Source organism: Lepidochelys kempii, chromosome 11 (assembly GCF_965140265.1).
Source record: "Lepidochelys kempii isolate rLepKem1 chromosome 11, rLepKem1.hap2, whole genome shotgun sequence".
In the NCBI taxonomy this organism is placed as follows: Eukaryota; Metazoa; Chordata; order Testudines; family Cheloniidae; genus Lepidochelys; species Lepidochelys kempii.
Window position 1 is genome coordinate 48,491,805 of NC_133266.1, and position 24,123 is coordinate 48,515,927.

The window sequence follows — 24,123 nt, forward strand, 5'->3', positions numbered from 1 at the left end:
TAATTTCTAAAATTCCTTCCTATATGATGATGCTGCCACCTGACTTGTCTCTAATATTAGAAATTCACAGGCCAAATAATATTATCTATATAGTTAAAAACAGGAAAAATATAATTAATGGACACCCTTAATTGCTGAATAAAAAATGTATTTCCTATGCAAGTACGGATAATGTGGGTTTTTAAGGTTAGCCTATGGAAGAGCAAGGATACACTCAGCCACAAACCAAGGAAGCTGATTGTGCACACTTGTGTCTTATTCTCCTTGTCTAAGGAGTCAAAGCCAGCTGATGTGTACTTGTCAGTCTTGTCCATCATAAAAGCAGGAAATTCCTCTTGGTTTCAGTTGAGATTGTGTGTACCACTGAGCAGTGATGTTGCCATGTATGCTGACTTCTGTGCCAGTAAAACTCTGTAAAACCCATGAACAGCTTGTCTTTCACTTTGTCTATATCAAAAAGTTAATCTCCAAATTGAGAGAGTGGCTTGATCAGATAGGAGTCAGGAGTTCTGCAAGCAAACCAGAATCTGCCCCATCTACTGAGGGCAGTTGGCCAGTGAACCAAAGTCAAATAACAAGAACTGGCTGAACCATTTGATGCAGCAGAACATTGGGGGTGGGAATTGGATTTGCATATGTAGGACTCTTGGCTTACTTTTGCCATATATAATCAATACAGGCGAGATTAACTGGCTCCTACCCAGACCCAGCATAAGGACAAGAGTAGTTCAGCACTGCTAGGTACAACAGTGGGATGCCAAAGCGTGGAAATGACCATAAGCAAAACCCTGGCAGGCATAAGTGAAAAACACATGACTGCCTTGCAGGATGGTGGACTACAGGGACATGTTTGTTGTCTGACATCAGAGAAATCTTGTACTGATCTGATTTGCTTTGGCTAAATGCATAGTCAATAGTTTGTTAAAAATATTCTGCTTTGGGGGTGTTGGGGGTGCCTGAAGAGCCACTCATGTGGAAATAATTTTGGACTGCATATCTTTACAATTAAACTAAAAAAGCCCCATAAATGAAATTAATTAACTTCAGATTACTTTTCTGAAGAATTCCTTTTGACACTACTTTTCAGAGAGAGTTGCTAATTAAGTAGAAGATATTTTAATAATCAGTTATTTGGTGAATGAAGAAAAGTGTATTTTTCAATCCATATGTTGAGAAAATATTCTCCCTCCCCTCACACATTATTTCAGATTGTTTCCAAAATGTTATGAAAAGTTTTGCTCCAGAGAATGTCAGATGCCACATAATTGCACATAGTAGCTGTCTCCTGCTCCACCTGTGTGTGTGTGTGTGTGTCTTTCCCAGGTCACTCTGGATCAGGACATATAGCTGAATGGAAGACACACAGGGATGGATTTAAGTGGCAGGCCTCAGTTAATTTAGTACCTCTCCCCGTTACCTGACTGCTCCCTCTCTCATATTGGGTGTTTATCTGGGTTCAGTACCCCACCATATAACAAGTAGCTTGGAGAGGAGACTATTTTCAGCCTAACCCCTAGGGCTGGGCTCACTTCTGAATATTCCTGACCTCCCATCCATGAAGAAGGTAGAATGTACCAAGGAAGACTTCTGTCTGTGAAGACTCTGATCTACCTTCCCTTCTCCTTGCAGGCAAAAGATCTCTCTTACCTCTGGGATCTGGCTCTTTTAGCCTTTGTCTGCACTGGACACTGAGCACAATATTTGAAGAACTACAGATTACAACATTATCTCCTAGCATTCCTAGTAGTATTCTTACTACTTTTAAACCTAAAGTTTGCCTCCATGCTGCTGCAAGGATGATGAAGGCCATTCCAGACTCCTGCCAATAGCAGAAAAAATTCCTTCCTGATCCCCAAAACAGGTACTTGGTCAGATCCACAGCATCCTGGAAACCCAGCTCATGAAGGAGTGAGGGTTGCATGGCAAGATGGCTCCTAGATACCTGAGAAGGCTTTAAATGAGAGCAGGGGCTGTGAGAGCGACTTGGGTTCCCTAATCCCCCATGGCTGGCCAGTGGGAGGCAGAAAAAACCTGAGGCACAAGTCAGCTCCAGCACGTCTGGGAAAGAGCTCTCCCCCCACCCCGTAAAAATTTGGCACTCCCCTCTCTGGTTTGACCAAACTCTCCACACTGAGAAGGGGAGGGGTATTTGTTTGGCCTGGATACCATGACCCCCTTGTTTCTGTGTTTCTCTCTCAGCTGCAATGGAAACGAGTTAATGGACAGAACCATCTCTGTGTGTGTATATATATTTTTCCCTATCCCCAACACAGTGGGCAGCAGCATTTTGGTACAGACTAATCATGCTATTCTAAGTTGTTTCAAATTGCTGCTACTAGAACAAAGCCATTTTGCATACGTACAGGCACAGTTCTGTTGACTGATGATTTTCTAGTTTGGGTGATTGGAAACAATAGGCAGGTAAATACAAGTATCACCAAGATAGTTTAAGCTATTGCCTTTTTAATATTAAATTTTCTGTGGGAAATGGTGCATAACAATGAAGTTTGGATTATTTAAAAAAACTTTATTATGTAATTGTGGTGTTTAGATGTTGCTCGTAATTATTAGAATTGGGAGCACTGGCTGTTGGGAGTCTGAAAGAACAGGAAACAGGAAGGAGCGGGGAGGAGTTGAGAGGCTGGGAGAGAGGTACAGAGGGTGCAACAGCAGCTTGGTAAAGAGGTTTCCACTTTGAAAATAAAGTCCTGTTGCAGCTTGTTCGTACCTTGCCTGGTTGATGCAATAGTAATAGAGATGTGCCATGTATAATCTCTGTGTTGTCTGAAATGTTTGTTTCATTCATTTTTCTTTCATTGCAATGCATGAAAGATTTAAAACAAAATCTAGTTTCAGAATTTAGGATGTTTGACATTCTAGTGGCTAATTTCCACCTATGGTAGGTGCGTCTTTCAGAACCCGCTGAAATTAAAGGAAGAACAGATAAGCTGTGAATTATTTTACATAGGGTTTTTCCTCAGGTGATAATTTAGTCAGAAGGGCCAGCACTTTACACTTAAATGTATACCATTTTTTTTTACTTTAAACCACTTGTACAGTCCCTTGGGAATTAGCCTAATGAGAAAACTACACATAAAATGTGAATAGTTTCATGTAGGACCATTCCTTTACAAAGGAAAGACAATTGTAGTAAATTAATTATTTGCAAAATAGTACTGAGTATTATTTTACAATTTAGAATTTCTGATATTTATTAAATTGAAGTGACAATCTATTAGTATTAAATAGTTTATCTAGGTGTACAGTACATCCTGTCCAATGCTTGTAGAAGCCAAGGACTTTTAGCAAGAGATCAGATGCAGTAATGAAGTAATGAACATTCACTGTAATTAGGAGTGTCCTTTATGTTGTAGAACATATCCAGGGCTCTTTTCGTTAATATTTTACTTGCATACTCATACCTTCATTTTAATACAGGGGGTTTTTTGGCCGGGGGCGGGGGACGGACGGACGGGGACGGGGGAACATGGGGAGGATGTATCTGGAAAATGGCCTGCAGCCCTATGGAGGAAAAATAGAAACCATAGCATAAACCAAACACTTACCAGTAGAGTTAGAGTTACCAGTAGAGTTACCAGTAGAGTTCCCTTAGGGGCAGTTATTCCATAGTCGTCCACTGCTGGGTTATTTGCACTTTCCTCTGAAGTATCTGATACTAGTTGTTGTCAAAAACACAATACTGTATTAGATGGATCATTAGTGTGATGTGGTATGGCCGCTCCTATGGCTCCGACAGAAGTCAGGCACCGGCAACAGGGCCGTATCAATGTATTTTAAACAAGCTGTCCAAACCCTAAAATTCTGTTATAAGTTAATGCAATTCCATCTCTGTGCAAAGACAAACTCGACATTTCAATAAGTATTACTTTAAGCCCTAAAGAGGGATGCGTTGTCTTCAAACAGACCCTTTGAAAAGTTTCTACTTCAAACAGCAATGGTGATACTTTCTATTAGCTCCTAAATATATGTAAGCAATCTCCAAGGGGCTGATTTTTGTGAATCACTACATATTAGGTACATCTACATTTTTACATATATGGAATCATTTCGGTTTCTGAAGTGATACTCTGGTGTTAGGGATATGCAAACCTGATACTGGGCCATGGCAGAAAGGGGTTAGTGATATGGCTGGATTCAGGAACTTAGATGACCAGTTTATCTGGTGCGTCAAGCCTTGAGCTAATAATCAGGAAGGAACAGAAGATAGAGGAGGTAGTAGACTTAAGTGGCAACTGCCCTAACATACATAGATGCGTAGAAGAAGCTTGGTTTACAGACCTGGGGCAACGGCCAGCTGCTGAGACAATGGGATTCCTTTGGAAATAAACAGACTCACCGTGTGGTGAGGGAGGGAGATAGACCAGGACTTTCCCAGACAAGGGACAGTCTGAACACAAACTCTGTTTGAGTCTTTAAGAAAAGATTCATTTGGCTACCATACTTGGGGGAGAGTGGCCACGTTTCCCTGAGGAAAGGGAAGGCATAGACTAGATGTGAACTAGTTTCCTTCCCTGTCCTACGCGCCCCCGTCCCTCTTCCTGGAGCTGACTGTACACCAAGCTCAACTCAGGCAGGGGTACATTATTGTTTTTTGGTTGTTTTGAGTCAAGAGGGTTTTTTGTTTTCCCTCAACTCCACCCGCCCAGAGGTGTATCTTCCTTTTTGACCCTCACTGTGATCAGTTGTCACGCAATCAGCATGACATCTTCACATCTGGATATGCACTCTTGACATTTTTCCCCCTCCCCATCAGTTTCTAGAAACTTCCATCCACAAATAGCCCATCCCAAAAGGATTCACTAGAAGAACCTACTCACATTACATGCCTTACAGTGAAAATGAACCTGTTGTTCAATGCTAATCGTGCATCCTTCTGTGTCATGTGGGGTCTCCGTAAGCTGCCTCTCACGTGGTATCTAAGTGATCTGTTAGTATTAGACATTAGAACTATAGCTGATAACCAATTTTCAAAAGTGCAAATGGGAAGAAGTGGAGAAGAGAAGCAAAAAGAGAAAGGGAAAAAATAGTGAGATGTTGGCTTGTGACAAGAAGGGGAAGAATGGAAATGGCTGGGATGAGAAGAGAGTATCAAAGAAAATAATGGGGATGGGATGGGATAGGAGATCAGAGACAACAAGGAATGAAGAGAGAAAGGTATAGAGAAAGGAAAAAGAAAATATGTCTTATGAGAAACTGTCTCATATCAGAAACAAAGAAAAAATCACTATAAAGAAAAAAGAAAAGTACTCCTTTTCTTTTTGTGAATACAGACTAACACGGCTGCTACTCTGAAACTATCAAGAAAAGCAGCAGGATGTGACAAGTGATAGCGGAGGGCTGAATCATCTGAAAAATATGGAGCATGACCTTCACTTCTAAAACAGTTATTCCTGTTGTTTGTGATTGCTGGACACTGAGACTGTGGCATATTTGTGAAACAAATCGGACATACCATTGAATTGACTTTTTATGTAGGGCTGTGCATGTATTTATTGTAGCAAGATAGTCCGTAACATTTATTTGTACAATGTGTGCATTTTTTTAAACTACAGCTGATAAGTTAATAAGAGTTTGAGAGGTGGAGAAATATTTTATCTTAAAGATAGGATCCACAATTATTGTGATTTTTGTTCATGTACCCTTCTCAGTTTTTAATCTGAATTTCAATTGCTTCCTTCTTGTGGGCTGTATGGCAGAAGTGAGGGCATTTTGTTTGTTAGTTTGTTTTTAGGTGGGTTTTGAATGGAGTGAGGCTGTTGGCTTGGTGACTAGATTTGGAGAGAGCATGCCAAGTGTAGAGGAGAGCATGAAAGAAGTAGGCACAGGAATGGCTGGGTGAGGAGATTTAATCATGATCTGACTTAAATCAATGCAACCCACAGTGGACTCATTAGACTCCCTTCCCCCCTCTTCCTCACAGAGGAGAAGTTGAGGGGATTAAATGTAGTTATATATATTTTTGTTGTGATTGATATTCTGACTTGGGGGCAGCTTAGAGAGTGTTCATTTTTGTGTCTATTGTACAATATTGACAAGGGCATCCAGAACATGGGACCGGTGATTTTTTTTGTGCATGGTAGAAATCATAGCAGTGAGTTATTTCTCTTGATTAAAGAAGAATTCATAGACCATGATCCTGCAAATACTTATGCACTTGAGTAGTCCCACTCAGGGGGGAATAAAGTTGCTCACATGCATAGCTGCAAGTTTTAGATACTGAAAAGGAATCCTGTTTTGGCTTTTTACCAAAGGCATTTGTCCCCCTTTCCTCTCCACTGTTAATCCATTCCCTTTGAACAGTCAGCTTTCCAAACCACTTCTTACCTCTGCTGTGTAACTTGCAGGTTTTCACCAGGTTCTGTGAGGGAGACTGCTGACTATGGACTTCATCTCCCAAACCGCTCTATTCATATTGTGGGTAATCTGATTGTGGTTGTAAGTAAAGGCAGGATAGTGTCAACTGCTCAGCTCTAGCAAATACCTCTCTCAATATACAACAGTTTATATCTTTAAGGGATTTATTAATTTCTTTAACAAAATTAAGGGACAACGAAATGGGAAACAAACATATTAATCAGTTTTTGTTTTGTTTTGAGTAATCCAAGTACTTATTATTGTTAAAATACACACCACAATGGGGCAGCAGTTAGCAAGCCTAGGTTGCCTGAGCTCCAGTATAATGTCACAGGTGTTGTATTTGCCTTTCTTGTAGAGGATGCTAATTATTTTATTGTATTTGTGGTTACTTCTGAAGTAGACTAAATTGTATCTGTGTTTTGCAAACTGTGTTCATCCTGGTGTTGGTTATGCATTTAGCAGCCGTAATTTAGGTGGATATCTCTGATCTAAAAATGGGCAAATAGGATTGAGAGAGGGAAATCCAGAGATTTCTCTGATACTGATGTTTGTGTTTGTATATTGTTTTATATGTACATTTTTAAAAGCCTTGTGTGTGTGTGTGTGTGAAGTGCACATTTAGGTATATGTATTTTAGCTATTTTGAAATCATAATGCACACTTTAATTTACAATTAGAGAGAAGGGATTATACAGCATGTGCATTGATGACTACAAGGCACCCTTTGTAATCTCTCTCTAAATGCAGATTAAAACAGTACAGAATAATTACTCTTTTCTTTTTAATAACATTTTCTTACTTCTGTTAATTTTACAATGAGTTATTTCTTTTCTGTTAAAGACTAGAATATTGCAGTATGGACTTTTCATTTTCATGGAGAGAAATACTACATTTTAAAAAAATTAAGAATACCTTTGGAAAGCAAGAGATGTTTATTCCAATAAAACAGTGTTACTCTCCTTGGTTGCTATTTTGTGCTCTGATCCTGAAAACAACTACACACAAACATATCTTTACGGGGTGTGTAGTCCTATTAACTCCAGTGGAACTATGTGTTCATCTAAATGTTTGCACAATCCCAAGTTTACTGATAACTAGTATCTGCAAAATGTGAAGAATTTTAAATATTGAACACAACTCATTATACTGCATTTTTTTTACAATATCCATATCACATAGAAAAATGCAATTATCCATTTTATAATGATGACAGCAATAACATAATGGGGTTTGCCATGGTCTATAATTTGATAACAGATGGAGCAGTGGGTCTGGTATAATGCTAATGCATTAGAGACTTATTCTCTGCTCCTTGGGATGCTTGTTCCATGCTTTCTTTTACTCATCAAGTCACAAACATCACTGAAAACAGATAAAGGCCAGTGCATTATGGGGGTGGAGAGGGAAGAAGGCTTTGCTAATTGACCTTAAAGTACCCATTTATCTGTCAGATTTATTTTTTATCTTTGTAGAACTGATTTTAAAGGAATAAGAATTCCTTAATGGAGGGAGGGAGAAGTAAACAAACCCAAATGTATTCTTACAGGGTAGAGATTTCTCCAATTTTATTGTAAATCTTAATAAACATAAATGTGAAAAAGTAAATAGAAAACGTTCAGTTGAAGCATTTTTCTCAAAATGTGGTGGCTTTATGGCTCAATTCAGCAGATACTTAGGCCTATGAGTAGATATACACACATGAAATGTCCCATGAAAGGCAAAAGGATTACTTATGTGTGTAGCATTTGGGAAATTGGGTCATTATAATATAAAGTAAGCATTATAAAATCTACCCTAAAGTATCTAACATGTTTATTTTGAGATGATGAATAACCAATCCAAATAAGGTTGCAACTTTGTTATAATTTGTGACAATTCCCCACAGGGTCCTTGTCCTTACCCTAACACATTCTCAGCTGGTAGTCTTGATTGTGCAACAGAAGCAAATAAAATACAGGTGAGGAGGGAAATAAAAAGCCCCCCAAAACAAAAACTGGTGATTAAAGTGAAAATGTACAATATTCCCTGATTTTTAGAGGTGCTGACGCCCCCTCCCTCAGTGGGGCTGCAGCTATTTAGCCTTATTGAAAATCAGGGTGACATTGCGCAATGGGTTTGCAATGTGGCTCTTCATTCTAAAGCAGTAAAATGCTACATTTATACATGCGACTCCATAGAGGAATTGCGATCATCTTAACTGGGAGTATCTGTTAATCATTCACATATAGGGGAATGTGCATGTCATATAGCTGATCACAAATAATCCAAATATTGAATATGTTCCCTTGTAGGTTCATCTGTATTGTTTATTTAAAAGCCTTCTCCCTCCCCACTCCGAAGGTACATTTGCTGTTTCCCACTAATTAAGGATCCAGAAAAAATGCAGAAAAATAATTTGTACTGGGACAAATCCTAGCTCTGCCATGCCAAACAGAATGGAGCTGTGTGGCTCCTACTGAAACCCTTTGCGTCAGCTGCTGAGCACTTAGATGGCTGCCCCTCTGTCTCGCTGGGGTGTGGAGGGTAACTTCAGCATAAGGCAGACAGGTTGCAGTGCTTCTCCATTGCATCCATCTGAGGGAGGAGGGAAGGCTATCCCAGGCCAAATGACACCTGAAGAGCAGACGCTGAATTCCAATATTAGGGAATGGGTGAATTGACACTCTTTTAACCAGCTGGAAACAGGGAGGTGGGGAGCGAGAAGCTTCACCTCCATGCACCAAGACTTATCTGGCTGTCAGCACTAGATAAGGGTTTTGACCCCGTGAAAACAAATTTTCTGCATTTTCCCTGGATCTTTAATTGACAGAAAACAGCATTTGTGTCTGAAAGAGAGGCTAGAATTTGTTACAGTTTTTGATGCAATTACAAGCAAATATTTTTTGCTTAATTAATTGAAATGGCCTGTTGAGTTGGCAGCTAGGGAGCAGTTTGGGCCCACTGGTAAGAACAGCGGAAACTATCCATTTTCAAAAACAACCCCCAAGCCATCTAAAATAATCCTTTATTTTTTTAAAAGGGGGACACACCTCATATATGTGGGGAGAACAGGAGTGGAATTTCTTGATGGTCACGCCATTTGGATTAGATTCCTACCTCTTCCCTCTCCCTGATTTGCTCCTCACCCTGCTTCCTTACTGAGCTCAGGAACGATGGGCATTGATCAGGCCAGTGAAGAACCTGGTTACGTGGCAGTTAGTTTCTAACAAGCTCAGGATTAGACTCACAATTATTTAAGTGAAACTAAACGTGTTTTGCTTCCAAGTACATGAAAATCTGTGAGCACATACAATAATTTTTCTTCCTTTGAAACAGGAATAAATCAAACTTAGGGAAGTGATGTGTGAAAGATGTTTCTGTTGCTGCTTCTTTTTTTTTTTATTGGGATCATTTTTATTTAAAGTCTTTCTTTATAAAGCAATCACTTTATTCACAGAGTATTGTCACATTGAATCAAATCTAAAAGGAGCTATGTGATGGAAGGTTGCTTTGGAGAGTTAAGCAATAAGGCATGGCAGATTGTGTGGTAGTATTGATTAAAGAACGCCTGCGGTATATTTCTGCAAGTGCTTCCAGCGACCTCATGAGGTGTGGTGTACTCAGCACAGCCATCTGGTCTTGCTATGATAATAGTATTAATATTAAAGATTTTTTTTCAAATACTCTGACAAAAGTTTAATCCAAGATTTATTTATAATTGTGGAAATATAAAAATCTGTTAGCAAATGCAATATTTAATACATGTTTCACTGTTATGGGTATTGCTGTTCTCCCAGGCTCTTCCCCAAACAGATGTTCCAATCTTTTTTCCTCTTTTTGTAAAAGTCCTTCTCCTCTGTCCTATAGTAATTATTGTTATTACAGTAGTGCCTAAGTGTTCCAATCATGGGCCATGACCCCATTGTGCTAGATACTGTACAAAGAGAACAAAGAGATGGTCCCGGCCCCAGAGCTTACATTTTGCAATCCCTCTTCTCTGCTTCGCTGTGGGTGGGCCTGTTAAGGTAGCTTCATGAAGGCATAGAGATCTGTCTCTCTCACCAGCTGAAGTTGGTCCAGTAAAAGATATTGCTTAATCCATCATGTGCAGTTGGACCAAATCTGCTTCCCCCAGTCAGCAGAGGCCAGGCAGTGCATGTGCCACTGGGAATAGAGCCCTGCTGGTTGCAGGACAGCATGTTTTTTTTATGGGCTGTGGGATGTTTCCATTCAAGTAGGGAAGCTGCCAATAGGGAAGTGAGGGGAACTTCTCTGCCACATACTTACTGTATGCATATTATTTTTATTTCTTATTTCTCTTGTGCTTAGTTTTCTCATTGCCGAACACTCTACCACAGTCTGCCATAAGAGTCTTGTGCTGCAGCATTACCGTCTCACTAGATATCAGGCTAGTTCATAAAACAACTTGTGCTCTTTAATTTGGACTCGTATTGTTATCAATCGCCATCTTCCTCAACTCACTTCTCACTACCACCAAGGGTTGCCAAACCTCCAGGATTGTCCTGAGTCTCCAGGATTAAAGATGTCATGTGATAAAAACCCCAGGAATACATCCAACCAAACTTAGCAACCCTACTACTAACTCGACTCCATCCCGTTTTATCACACATGTAGAAGAGTTTACAATCTAAGCCAAACTCCTTTGCTGCGTTCCCCATCCATCATGTTTCCTGCTGTCAGCACAGAACATCGAATTTTTTTCTTACCATCATGTAAGCTATTTCCACATCTCTACCATTCAAACATTCAGTGTTGCTACTTTTACAATATGGGCCTTCTTGGCTGTGAAGGTCATTGCTTTTTCTCTCACTCTTCATTCTGGCCACTAATTCCCTTGACCCTCTAGAGACAGGTCTGATGCTGACCACCAGAAATCCTACTGTCCTGTGGCTGCCAGACTTGAAGTGGGAAAAATTCTGGCATAGGGCTGAGACATATTTTCACAGTTAGCAGTGATCCCTCACAAAGAGGCATACAGGCCAGTCTCACCTCTCCTTATAACTGGTATCTCCTACTATGCTTTGGCAACTCACCAAAAAAAATAAACTGTTTGCACTGAATTAATCACTTTTGCACCAAAAAAACTATAGTGTATTGGTGGATCCCTGACATCCACCACACTGAGAGGGCCTTTCCCCAGCTAAACTAAGTATAGGCCCACTCTCTTCCCGCCATGTTGCCCCAGCCCTAGTAGATCCAGAATTTTCCTTTTCCTAGTTAAACTGTCCTCCTGGACTGGAGAGCCCCATCTGCCATGAGCTGTCTAGTCATTTTTAAAAGGCACCAGATACCCACCTTTTACACCTCCATTTTTGGATTAAAACAAACAACCCTGCCACATGAAGATATGTGATCAGGAGTTTGGCTATCATAGCCAATCAGAGACGTTGGTCTTTTATAGGCATTTTATAGATGTTGGGAGCTCATTCCCACAACCTCACCCCAACCATAACAGCCCTTTTTGGAAGCTGATCCTTTATATTAGGGGAGGGAAAAACCTGTTTCACTGTTTGTTTTTTGTTTTTTTTTACAGGCACCATGTGTGCCAGTGTGCACGCATTGTGGGGTTTCACTTTCCTTTTATGCATTTAGGTAGGGTATCACTTTGGTAGATGAATCAATTAGCAAGGTCAATGTTTCTTTGTAAAGTCAGAACTTTATGTATATATATAATTTGTATATATGGCAGGGAGCCAAAAAATATACTTACCTGATAACTGAAGCAGCTGATGACAATATTACTCTCTTGAGCACAAAAATGCAAACAAAAGTTACTAATATAGACAGACAATCCATATAATCTCTCTATGACTTAATAATAGAATAATAGTCAGCTTTTTCCCAGACAAGAGATGACCCCACCCCACCTGAATTTGCTCCATTTATTGTATTGTCCCTTCAGCATTCTAACTGAATATTTACTTTGCTTGGAGAGAAGGAGGGAGCATATCAGCAACAGCTGGGCTGTTCTTGAAGAAAGCTATTTGTTCATGCAGCTGATATCAAGAGAGTGTTTACAAAATTGTAATCTCAGTTTGAACGTGATGTTTCTTTTCTGTGGTTTTGGTCCTGTCAGTGTTAATGGTTTGCTCCTCTAAAGACGAACAGAGGAAAATTACTGAGTGTCAATCAGGACTTCTTTTTGCCCTGGAACCAAAACATTTGTAAAACATAAACGTGAGAATATTCTTCGCGCATGGTTACTAGTTCAGGGTATCACTGTAAATGCTCAGTAATGCCAGACTTGTAGGAGAGCTCTGTGTAAACTTGAAAGTTTGTCTTTCTCTGCAACCGCAACTGGTCCAGTAAAAGATATTACATCTTGAGATCCACCTTGCCTCTCTAATTCTCAAAAAAGACATATAACATTGTAGGGTATATAGATACATATTAAGTATTCAGTAGTAGCAGTTGGGGGTGTAATGGGAGTAGGGAATGAAGTCCTCAGTGATTACCTTCAAGTAATTTTCTTCAGAGCCAGTTTGAGACAGTGAGCAGAATTCAGAGGATTGTATTCAGCCACATTTGCACATTCTAAATAGTACTTTAATTCCTGAGGAGTCCCACTGATTTTAGTGACGCTACTTGTGGAGTAAGGTACTATTCACTGTAAGTAAGGGTGGCAGAATCTGGTCCTAACTGAAGGAGAAAAGTGGGGGTATGGTACTTTTGGTGCTTTGTTTTAGCTGGATATCCCATATTTAATCAGCAGTTATACGCAGAGTGGTTACGTGATAAATCCCTAAACACACACACACACACCTTGTGCACTGATTTGAAAAAAATAAACAGGCAGATTGGCCCCATGCAATTTTAACTAGATTTGTACTTTTTAACCATCAACTTACACAGTCTGGTCATGAAGAATTTTGAAACAGAAACTGCATCACCATCTACAGGGATTCTGAGGAAGGTTCTTCAAGCATTCTCCAATAAAAGAGAGCAGGTGGCTCCGAATTGGTTTTGTCCAGAAAAAGCATTCTAATACATTCATTCCTGTTTTACATCCCTGATATTTAACATAGATTTTTCATAGTGCATTCAAACTGATTGGTATATTTAGAAGGTTTATAGTATATGTTGGCTCTTTCAGCAAGACACTGATATGTTTACTTATGTAACTCTGGATTTATCTTCTCTTTAATCCCATTGTGTTTTGCTAAACACCTGTTTGTATTATCTGACATGCAGAAATATGCTAATCTGTCCAAGTGATGAGCTTTTGAGTCCTATATTGCTTAAACTCAGGCATGTCTATGTGGTGGGGTAGTGGGGTGTGCTCTATGGGGGTGTGATTTCCAAAGAACACTAATGTGTTGTGGATTAATTAGTCTGCAGTAAAGGTTCCTAAATGCACTTTACCATAGTACTGTTTCAAATAGCATTAGTTTAAAGCACACCAGCAGGGTCTTCACACACCAATTAATACACATCATGTTAGTGCTCTTTAGAAATCACACCCCCATAGAGCACATGATCTCACCAAGTAGACAAACCCTCAGAGGCTTGCTTATCCAGAAGAAATATTGGTAACAGTTAAAATATCCTGTTCTTTTGAATAATGTATGTATCACAGTGACTGGCTTTACAGGGCATGTAGAGTTGTAGACTTGTAAATGTTGAAACAGGAATAATCTCTAAAGAGTCTGTCTTCATTTGTTAATTAGCCTGGTATTTTACATTAAGTATCCAAATAATATATTAAATCCATGAACATGGTTGCCTGATATCAAAGGGGAAAAGTTTCAATTGTTGATCAGTGAAAATACAGAAAAGTATTACATGACTGAGACAATATTTACTGATTAATTTTATGTTTTCATATACAGTGTTTCATATCTTGCATTGTACCAGAACATATTGCATCTCTGAGGATAGCTGATGTTTCCACTGTATACGATTGAAATGGTAAATATTCAAGAATTCAGTTAAAAAAAACGTTATTAAATTGCAGGCATCGGTGATGGCATTTTGAAAGGCTAAATTTCTATAAAGTTTTAGTTTTTTTCCCTTTTTTACTCTCCTCTCCTCATCGTCACTTGTATTAGTAAGTACAGAAGCTACATTATCATGAGTTTTTCCTACTGTGTAAATACTTCTAGATTTGCAGCTTTTTAAAGATCAATTTAAGTCATGGAAGGCTTTAATTTGCTTTCTCCAAAATAGGTCCTCTGTTGTCCTATTTTTCAAAGCAGTGGTGCTCAGACTTTTCTACATCAAGAGCTGCATTGACAACACATGAGAAGACCCAGAACCACACACAATTTGCATAATACATATTTACATGTATTTTACTTTTAAAAATAAGTGCATTAAATTATGCCTGCTTGGCTGAAATAAACTTGTCTGAGATCACCAGCAATAAAAATTTGCAGTAGGACAGCTTTGTCCTCTACTTGAAATCACAGGGAGAAGGCAGCCACGGGCTATATTCCAGGATTCCCTGGATCATATCTGACCCTCAGAGTGCACTTCATAAAGCAAAATTGTTGGCTCTTGTTGTTAAACAGGCTGCCCTGTCCTGATTTTCAAATTGAAAGGCAGCAGACCTATGCTATAAACAAATCAGATTCAGCTGTGGTGGAACCGGTATAGAATAAATACTGCTTCTGAGAGCAACTAGTTTTCTAAGGCCTATGAGATGTGACAGTATTCTGTTTAGCTGATAAATTGCAGTGTAGTAGGAAGGATGCTACAATGAGTATTGATTTCTTTTCTGCATAGAACTCATTTTGCTACAGCTTGTGAATTGCCTTCATGAGCTGACAATCCATTAAGGATCACTTTGTGTGTCTCTTCCTTCATTATTGCTTCTTTTACTGCTTTCTGCTTTACTGCCTTTAAAATACATTGTCAAAGCAAAATAAAATAGGTAAGAGGGGAAACTGTAATAGTAGCAAAACAAGTTGGTCCCTGGTAAATGACTTTATTGAAAAAAGTATTTTACTGGGCAACTATGTGCAAAGATGACTTTCTTTTGAAGGTGCTAAACATATTATATTAAAATTCTTTTATAGTAGTATAACTCATCTAAAAATTGTAATTCTGTATCATACAACAGTCATTTTATTATATAATTTTCAAGTCAGAACAGCTAAAACTTCTATGGATATTATTATAGTCTTACCCATTCTTACTTGCCGAATCAGAATGACCTAGAATGAATAGACTCCAATAATTTCTTAACAGATCTTACATTTCTCTTCCTATATGCCCAGCATTTCTATTTCTTATTTGGAATGAGTTTGGCAATTTATATCTGTCAGTATTATTAGCCTTATTGCCTTTTCAAGTAAACTGTATAACTCTGGTGGTTTGAATGTCTAATGGCACAAAAGCTGTGATGTAGCTAAGAAGGAAAATTAAGTTTAGGAATTCTGCAAGATCCCCCCCCCCCAACCCTCTTACCCTTCTGATTTCAGAGTCATTTCAAAATCCCTGTCATTTACCTCCCTTGCTTCTCTTCAGCTGGATCTGCCTAACAGCCTAGAGGAGTTAAGTTCTGGTGTCTGTTTATAAAACTGAATTGGGAGCGTGAAACAGCTTTTGGAAACTTGAATATTTCTTGGCTGCTGTGGAGTACCATGGGAAGGCCAGATGCCCTGAAACTAATGTGTCTTCCTTTGAAAAGCATGGCGCCAGCTGGTGCACTTAATGGCATTTTGTTCGCTTCCAGGCCCCTTTCTGAAGTTCTAGTTTTATATGAGGGATGAGGAACGGATAGTGCTAAACAGCTCCCGATTTTCCTGTTAGCAACTAAAACTATGAGCAACTAAAACCTTAAAAGGTAACCAAAGAAATTATGGCTGGGCATAGACACCAATTAAACGTAAGAAAACCAAAGAAACAACAGTGTGCGTCTGTGTGTGTGCACGCACGCGTGTGGGGGCGTGTGTGCTTCAGCTGCTTTTCCCTCCAAACCGGCTTCTTTGCTTTTAACTCATTTTATTTCCCTACCAGGAATTATAGAGACATAATTGACCAGTCAGACTATGTCCTAGAACAGTCTCAGTCCATAATTGTGTTTATAACACTTCTGGATAACAATCCACCTTTGGTGTAATTTGTTTAAAAGAAAGAGATCAGAAAGAAATACAATAAAGCCCAAGAAGAGGAAGGGATCACATGTGTGGCATGAATACACAATAGCTGATTTTTCTCAGGTTTACAGTGATGTGCAGCACAAGGCATTGGTCAGACTACAGCTCTCTTATAAACAATATTAAGGTTTTTCCTTTGAGTTTCCTGGCTTTTGTGAGCATGTACTATAGCGTTCACTCTTCTAAATTTGATTAAAGTCAAATCCTTGACTGTGTTCGTGGAACAGCAAGAAATACAGAAGTAAGAGGCATGTGCCATTACTGCTTATCATTGAACCAGCTGTGGAAGAGGTGGCTTCAACACCCGCTACATGCTTAGGAGTGTGGCCAGTAACCTTGTAAATTAATTTGTATTAAACATAAAGATGCTTGAAATGGCACTGAAATAAATCAATCTCTGGGTCCTTGTGAACTTGTGTTGTCTTGATTGTCTTAGTGAAGGTTTCAGTCCATTAGCCCAGTGAAGTGTTAATTCCCAGTTTTCCTGCTGGAGTGGCAAATCTGTCAAAGATAGTTGGAAAGACTGAATTTTCTCTTTAAAGGCAGTCCCCTGCAGAGTGCAGATAATCTGAATTTCACATACATTGAGCAAAACTTTTTTTTAAAATTTAGGTATTTTATTATGTATTTTATCATAGCAGTTACTAATTTATCCCGATATAGGTAAACTAACTGAAAACTAACTTACTTGGCTTGCCTTTAAGATCATACCAGTGCATTTGCTGTTCTGCTTCCTCCTGTTACCATAGTACTGAAGTCCTAGTGATTGGGATATTTGAATAGTATTATAAAACTGCGAATTCAATATGTTTGCCAAAAATGTAACAAACACGCACAGAGAAGAATATCCATATAGATATGTCTTGCAAAATTGTCATGAGAATTTAGCAGCCCAGACAAAAAATACACGTACCAATGCTTTATTACAGTGATTGTTAATGAGAAAAATAACAGCATTTCACTCCCCCGTAATAAATTACTCACCCTCAACAAGAATCAAGCAGAATTTTCCGAGCCCTGGCTCTTGCAGACAACACCTGGAAACTAAAATTAGGGGGTAGGGGAGTGTACTGAGGTTGTCTGTAAAGTTTTTGTTTTAAATTAAAAAAAATTTCTGTTTTTAGATATGCCCTTTGCACGATGTTAGAGTGGTTGCCAATATTCACCTTCATCTTCTTTACGCAGTATGCTAGATGCCAGAGTTTCTCTATACATACAACTGGAAATATCTGTAATATCTCAGATGCCACTATGCTGTAATTAAATGTGAACTGTTTAATATCAGCTATTATATATTCTGGACCAGTAATTACATTATAAATTATTTCCTATTTGGGCAAATTCTGTGCCAATTTATGACTTGTGCAATTCAAGGTCATAGTTGGTGTCCTGGTATTCTCTTCCTATTGACAAAGAAATATTTACTGAAGCCCTGATCTTACACCAATGATGACATTGGAAGTTATGCCTTTGATCTCAGAAGGGGGAGGATCAGGATATTATTTTGATTTTTTGTTTATTTTTCGTTAAGTTCATCAGTCTGAATTTTAGTAGGAAGTGTGCTGTATAGAACACACACTCTTTAGACACATGCTTATGTATTTAATAACAGTTAATCATTTTGCTAAGAATTACCTTATAATAGGCAACAGCTTTACTAATGGCTTTTCTTTTAGAGCATTTTAAATGTTCTTTAGAATCTGTTTTTATGCAAAGTGGGTCTGAATCACTCATTGTGATCTTAATTTCACCAGCCACACGTTTCCAGGTGATGATATGTAATTAATAGCAAAGCATCTGACAATGTATTTTTCATTTAGTAATTAAAGACACTGAAAATTTTGCACTGCAAGCTTTTATTTTTTAATTTATCCTTGGTCAGTGTAAAAGCATCAGAAACTTCCAGCACTGCATGAAGATGAAAGGGAATATTTTTAGTGTGTGTGTGTGTGTGTATGGTTAGCTGCCCAAAGACCTGTACATTGTCAGATCCCTTGCAAAATATTTATTACTCCATCCAAAGTGGAGCTGATTTTGTCTGGCAAGGAATTTAGTTATATGTACGAGCTGATGGAGAGAAGGGAGTTGCATTTTGTAGATAAGGATTAGGAGGAAACACTGTAGAGGTTTTCCTGCAGGTGGATAATATTGGGCCCAGTACAAAGCACTGTCTCCACTTCTGCTGGTCACTATGCAAAATACTCTACAGATACCCTCCATACAGTTCAAAATGAATGAGAGAATTGAAAGATCAAGGACAGAAAGAAAGGGAGGTTCTTGGGAGAGAGAAGTAATACCTGTGGGGAGCCAGCAGAGGCTTTATTAAAACTAACTTTGTGAGAAGAAAATAATATTATGACATTTCATTAAAATTCATGTCAGATGGACTAAGACAGCTGTCAGGGAGGGCTATTTCCGCATCCTGGGGCTTATGTGCTGTAGTCCTGCTGAGCCAGCAGGTCTCGGGCAAGACAGCCAGCTGCCTAGAACGAGGGGAACCAAGTGTCTTTGCATTTGGCATATAGGGGAGCCTGGCTAGCCAGCTCCCCTCATTATTCCAGTCCTCAGTGCTCTGAAGTTTGAGTGATACAATCTATCTTTTGGATAATCAGAGTTCTAATGTACAGTATGTGTGATCATTCCTTTGTAGTCGTCTGAGTTTAATGTCACATTGGTACGTTTTGATAATTTTAACACATTTTAAATAATCAAATTATATTTGTGCACTTATCTCAGTATGATTGGTATATATTAGTTCATGGTTCTTAATACCAATAAGTAAAACATGTATGGTAAGTAAATTAAAAAGGTGTATTAGCAGCTAAAGATGTAGCTAGGTGTTATGAATAAATAAAATCACCCATGTAAAATACACTTTTTTCAAATCAATTAGTTTCAATTACTTTCATCTAATGTAAATTAGCCTAAGGTTGTTGTTATTTCAGAATTCTCTTTTGTACTGTAACAAATAAATGGCTTGATTTCCTTTTTAAAAATATATACTAGTGGTATAAAATACTTTGAAGTATTAGATCTATCACTTTAAAGGCACAGAAGAGCTTGAAAAAGAATAAAATAAAATAACCTCCTCTCCCCCTACAAAATCAAGCAAAACTTTCAAAGGAAACTATCTGAAAAAAATAGGGGAGGGGAGAGAAAGGTCAGTAAATTGATTTTTATCCCTTCAATAACTTCCAATAACAGCACATTTAAAATAATTAAACTAGTCTAAAGCAGCATAGTTATAAAAATGAATATTGACCGTGAAATAAAAAAAGGAAATTGAAATAGTAATATCTTACATTTATGTAGTTTATTTCATCTTGAATCTGAAGGATCTGAAAGCATTTTATAAACATAGGCATTATCATTTAAGGCCAAATTCTCATAACCTTACTCAGGAGAAGTAGTATCGGTGACTTGTGGTAAGGTGCTGCTCAGCATCAGTCCGGGAATCAGTCTGGCCTTTTGTTTTTTATCACTTTGTTATGCTATTTCTCAAATAATTCAACCCATACAGTATGATACTCTACAATTATTTTTCCAAACTTTAGAAACATATTTGTCATATCTTGCATAATAAGATCTATTACTACAATATAGGATTATGTGGTCACAGGTTATTTCTCATATTATCCATTTAAATATTTGTTTCACATAATAGACATACATGGGTAGCATGTTATAATATTTACTTTTTTATTGAAATAACTTTCCTGTAATAGAGATTGTACATCCAAATCAGAGTGGAAGCATGTTGGCAATGTTCAAACTAGTCTGTGCTTTGTGGATTAATAGAGGACTACAGTCTGGAAAGGAAATTGCTCCTTTTTGTTAAGACATGAGCCTGGAACTCAGGAGATCCAGGTTCAGTTCCTAGGTTTGCTACAAACTTCCTCTGTGACCTTGGGATGAAAACATTAATAGGAGTTGGAGGCCTGACTCCATTAAGATAATTTGAATGTCCTAGCCTTTATCTTTTTCTACCTCAGTTCCACCATCTGTGAAATGGATTATGATAATATTTTGTTTCTGTCATCCTTTGTCTGTTGTTGTTTCATGGGAGGTGTAGTTCATAAACCTGATGTACCCATTATTCTCTATGTGCTAGGCTCCCTGGCTGGATTATATCTCCCTTAATGCACTGTTGCAGGACTTCCATGATGTATCCTGCAGCTCCATCAGAGGTTCAATCTGCATTGCCTTATGGGATGTGTATAGTACTCCAGTCCTTATTCCAGTTTAGGATCATTTGAGCCAGGGAGTTTGGAGATATAAACCCAGAATAAATAGCCATTTTTCCCAAAAAAATTCTAGGTAGGTGATTTGTTTGTTTTTGGTGCAGAACTAAAGTTCAAACTTTTGCTGTGCTGCAGGTAAATATGGTCTCAGCTGGTCTATATTTATCCATGGTAGAGCCTGGCACCCATTAAGTCTCTGGGGGACGCAAGCTGTAAACAGTATTTAAGGACACTTCAGTTCTATGTGTGAAGAGAGGTAGAGTCTGGAAGTGTGCATGCACTAATAAAGAAAAAAATATGGGAGGGGGTTTGTATGCAGCCACTGTACGCTTGTCTGGATAGTTTAAGGGAATGTGACAATGGCATTGCCCCTGGTGAACACCCTGCCACTGACATTTTTAGTACAAACTTTTGTACACCTCTGCAGTAAAGATTTAATAACTTGTGTTGCTTGTTGTAAGTTGTCTCTGTTATAATGTGTTTTTATTTTATGGGGAGGTTTACTGAATACAGTAGAATGGTCAGCAGCCAGTCTACCAATTTTTTTTTGTTATGACTGGTGGGGAGAAGCCAGAGACAAGGGACTTTGTGTGCGGTGTAGGGAATGGGGTACTGGGACAGGGATAGGGGTTTTGGTTATGTAAGGATTAGGCAATGAGCACTGATCGTAGGTAAGCCTTGGATTGATTGATTGAGAAAATCTGTATTTTACTCATCCCTGGGGGTATAAGTGGAGTGTGGGGGCAAGTGGCTACTTCTTGATCTCAGGGTAGATTAATGCACAGTTTCCAAAGACAAACAGAGCGGAGGTACAGACAACACAGGTACTTGACTGCTGACGGAAAATAAGTGTGTGCTGCCAGGGTTGCAAAATGTAGATTCTGGATGATTCCTGGATCTTGAGGTTGCAGGAGTTTTGTGGGAGAACAAGGAGTACACCATGATATGGGGATTGCTGACTACAGGCTGATGTGGTCCATTACATGTTAATTGCAGGACATGATGATGTGTACAACTGCCTGAATAACAATTAACTCCTACCAGCCACATATCTCTTCCTGTTAAAAAACCTAGGACATTCAATGGCAAAAGCTATGTCAATACAAAGTGAAGGTTGCTTGGTGGTGTATCATTCCCTGTCAAAATGTTGAGTTGAGCAAAACTCAGGAAATGCACAATTAAGGATTACTTTGGGGGGGAGGGGGCAAGTATCAGAGGGGTAGCCGTGTTAGTCTGAATCTGTAAGAGCGGCAAAGAGTCCTGTGGCACCTTATAGACTAACAGACATATTGGAGCATAAGCTTTCGTGGGTGACTACCCACTTCGTCGGATCCATGTGAGGGGGATGACACAGTTGTGCGTATGATAGGAGGAGATCTATGTTTTGCGCCCTTTGATGTGTGTGACCAAAGGGAAGAGCTGCATGTGTACCTTCAGGATATGTATGCATCATTTCAGTGCATAATTGTATAGGTTTTGTCAGTAGGAGGGCACAAGCTTTTTATTCAAAGGCTATTGTCAGCAGAGAAGTGAAAGGGTTCCAATTCTTTAATGTTGGTTAAGAGAAAATGTAGGTTGAGATGGCATCCTGTAAATGCAAGGGAGTTGTAAAAGGCTTTTAAATGCTTCTTAAATTGTACATGTTGGGCATTCTTTATGGGGCGGGGGGTTGACTAAGTGTGAGTGTGTATGTATGCTAGCATCTGGAACCTGCTAAATCCTATAGTGCCAGGGCCCAGTGTGAGTATGTGCTATGTACACATTGGGGCATTCCTCAAAGAGGAAAGTGAAAAAGTGGTGTGGGCAACTCCTCCCTTCACCCTTTTTTGTCCTTTAATAATATTAGAAGGAATTCTGGGAATGAATAGATTGTAAAAGGAGGTGAAGACCTTATACACTTCAGCAACTGTGGGATTGACAGAATAAATTATATGTATTAAAGGCGTATATTGGGACATTGCTGAAAGAGGGCAGAATTAAGGTTGAATGGGGAACCCTAAACTATGCATTTTCTGGTTTTCAGAAGTTTGAGTTTTGCTCAACTCAATGTTCTGCAAAGGAATGACATGCTACCAAGCAATCTTAACTCTGTGTTAATATATTTTTTGCCATTGAACATAACAGCCTTCTGTGTTAAAGATCTTATTAAGGCAGAAATTCAAGGATATTGCATCTGAGCGTGAAGATAATACGAAGACACTACACAAATTACAAACCTATCCTATATAGTTAGTGTAGCAATATAATTAGTAGTTAGTATAGTATAGTATAACCTATATAGTTAGTAGACACACAACAGGCTCAGTTAAGGATAGAGGAGTGCTGTGTGTGTAATGGCCATCATACAGTAGATCAGTGGTTCCCAAACTTGTTCCGCCACTTGTGCAGGGAAATCCCCTGGCGGGCCGGGCCAGTTTGTTACCTGCCACGTCCGCAAGTTCGGCTGATCGCTGCTCCAGGCAAATAGGGGCTGCAGAAAGCGGCGGCCAGTACATCCCTTGGCCCGCGCCACTTCCAGCAGCTCCCATTGGCCTGGAGCAGCCAACCACGGCCACTGGGAGCTGCGATCAGCTGAACCTGTGGATGCAGCAGGTAAACAGCCCAGCCTGGCCCACCAGAGGCTTTCCCTGCACAAGCAGCGGAGCAAGTTTGGGAACCACTGCAGTAGATAATTCAATACAATGATAAGTATTGTTATGGACTAGTATAACATACAGTAGAAAGAATAAATATTCCCAAATTGGAAATACCTAAAGCAGGGTTTAATTTTAATACAAATTATAATGAATGTTTTACAGATTTGCATGAATTGTTTGCAATCTCATACTCAAACCAAGATAATGAAATCTGAACACATGGATTTAAGCTTTGGCATAAATAACATGAGGACTCTAAATACATCAGACTGCCTTTAATGTATGGAGATTTTTTACATTTTACAGCTACAATCCCTGGTAAGTGAGATTTTAAAAAATATATAAAGAGTCTATCATAAAAGTAAGAATTCTTAATTTATTGTAGTAGTGTATGGAGTCCTTTAGAAGAGATTACTCCAGCAATAAAACAAAGTGTGCACAGCACTCTTGTGGCACAGACATCTGTCATTCAAACAGATGTCACTCCATAAACCTGCAAATATAACCCTGTTCTCCATTCTGTATGGATAATAGAATTCTTTAGGTAGATTTACTTGGTGGCATTTGTTTAAGTGACAGATGTTCATGTCATAGTGCTATTCAGTGGAGAGTTGACCTTATTTTTTCGGGGTAGTGGTTCCAGCTCAAGCATTTTAATTATATGTATGGAATGTATGTATACCTTCATTAAAAATTAAACTCATATGCATGTTCTTATGCACAAATTGTAGTGTATGTAAATGATGCTCTGAAAAATAAATTCAACAA

At 38.8% G+C, this 24,123-nt stretch overlaps 1 protein-coding gene across 2 annotated transcripts in view; it reads left to right on the forward strand.

Annotated features, from left to right (window-relative positions):
* Positions 1-24,123, forward strand: part of ZNF804A (zinc finger protein 804A) — a 234,693-nt gene that overhangs the window by 30,137 nt on the left and 180,433 nt on the right. Inside the window, exon 2 of one of the 2 annotated variants that reach the window (XM_073306100.1) lies at positions 23,518-23,673. The exons of the other annotated variant lie outside the window; for it this stretch is intronic. Coding sequence (XP_073162201.1) covers positions 23,638-23,673 — 36 coding nt within the window. The 5' untranslated portion in view covers positions 23,518-23,637. The remainder of the gene's footprint in view (positions 1-23,517; positions 23,674-24,123) is intronic. 2 annotated transcript variants of the gene reach the window in all.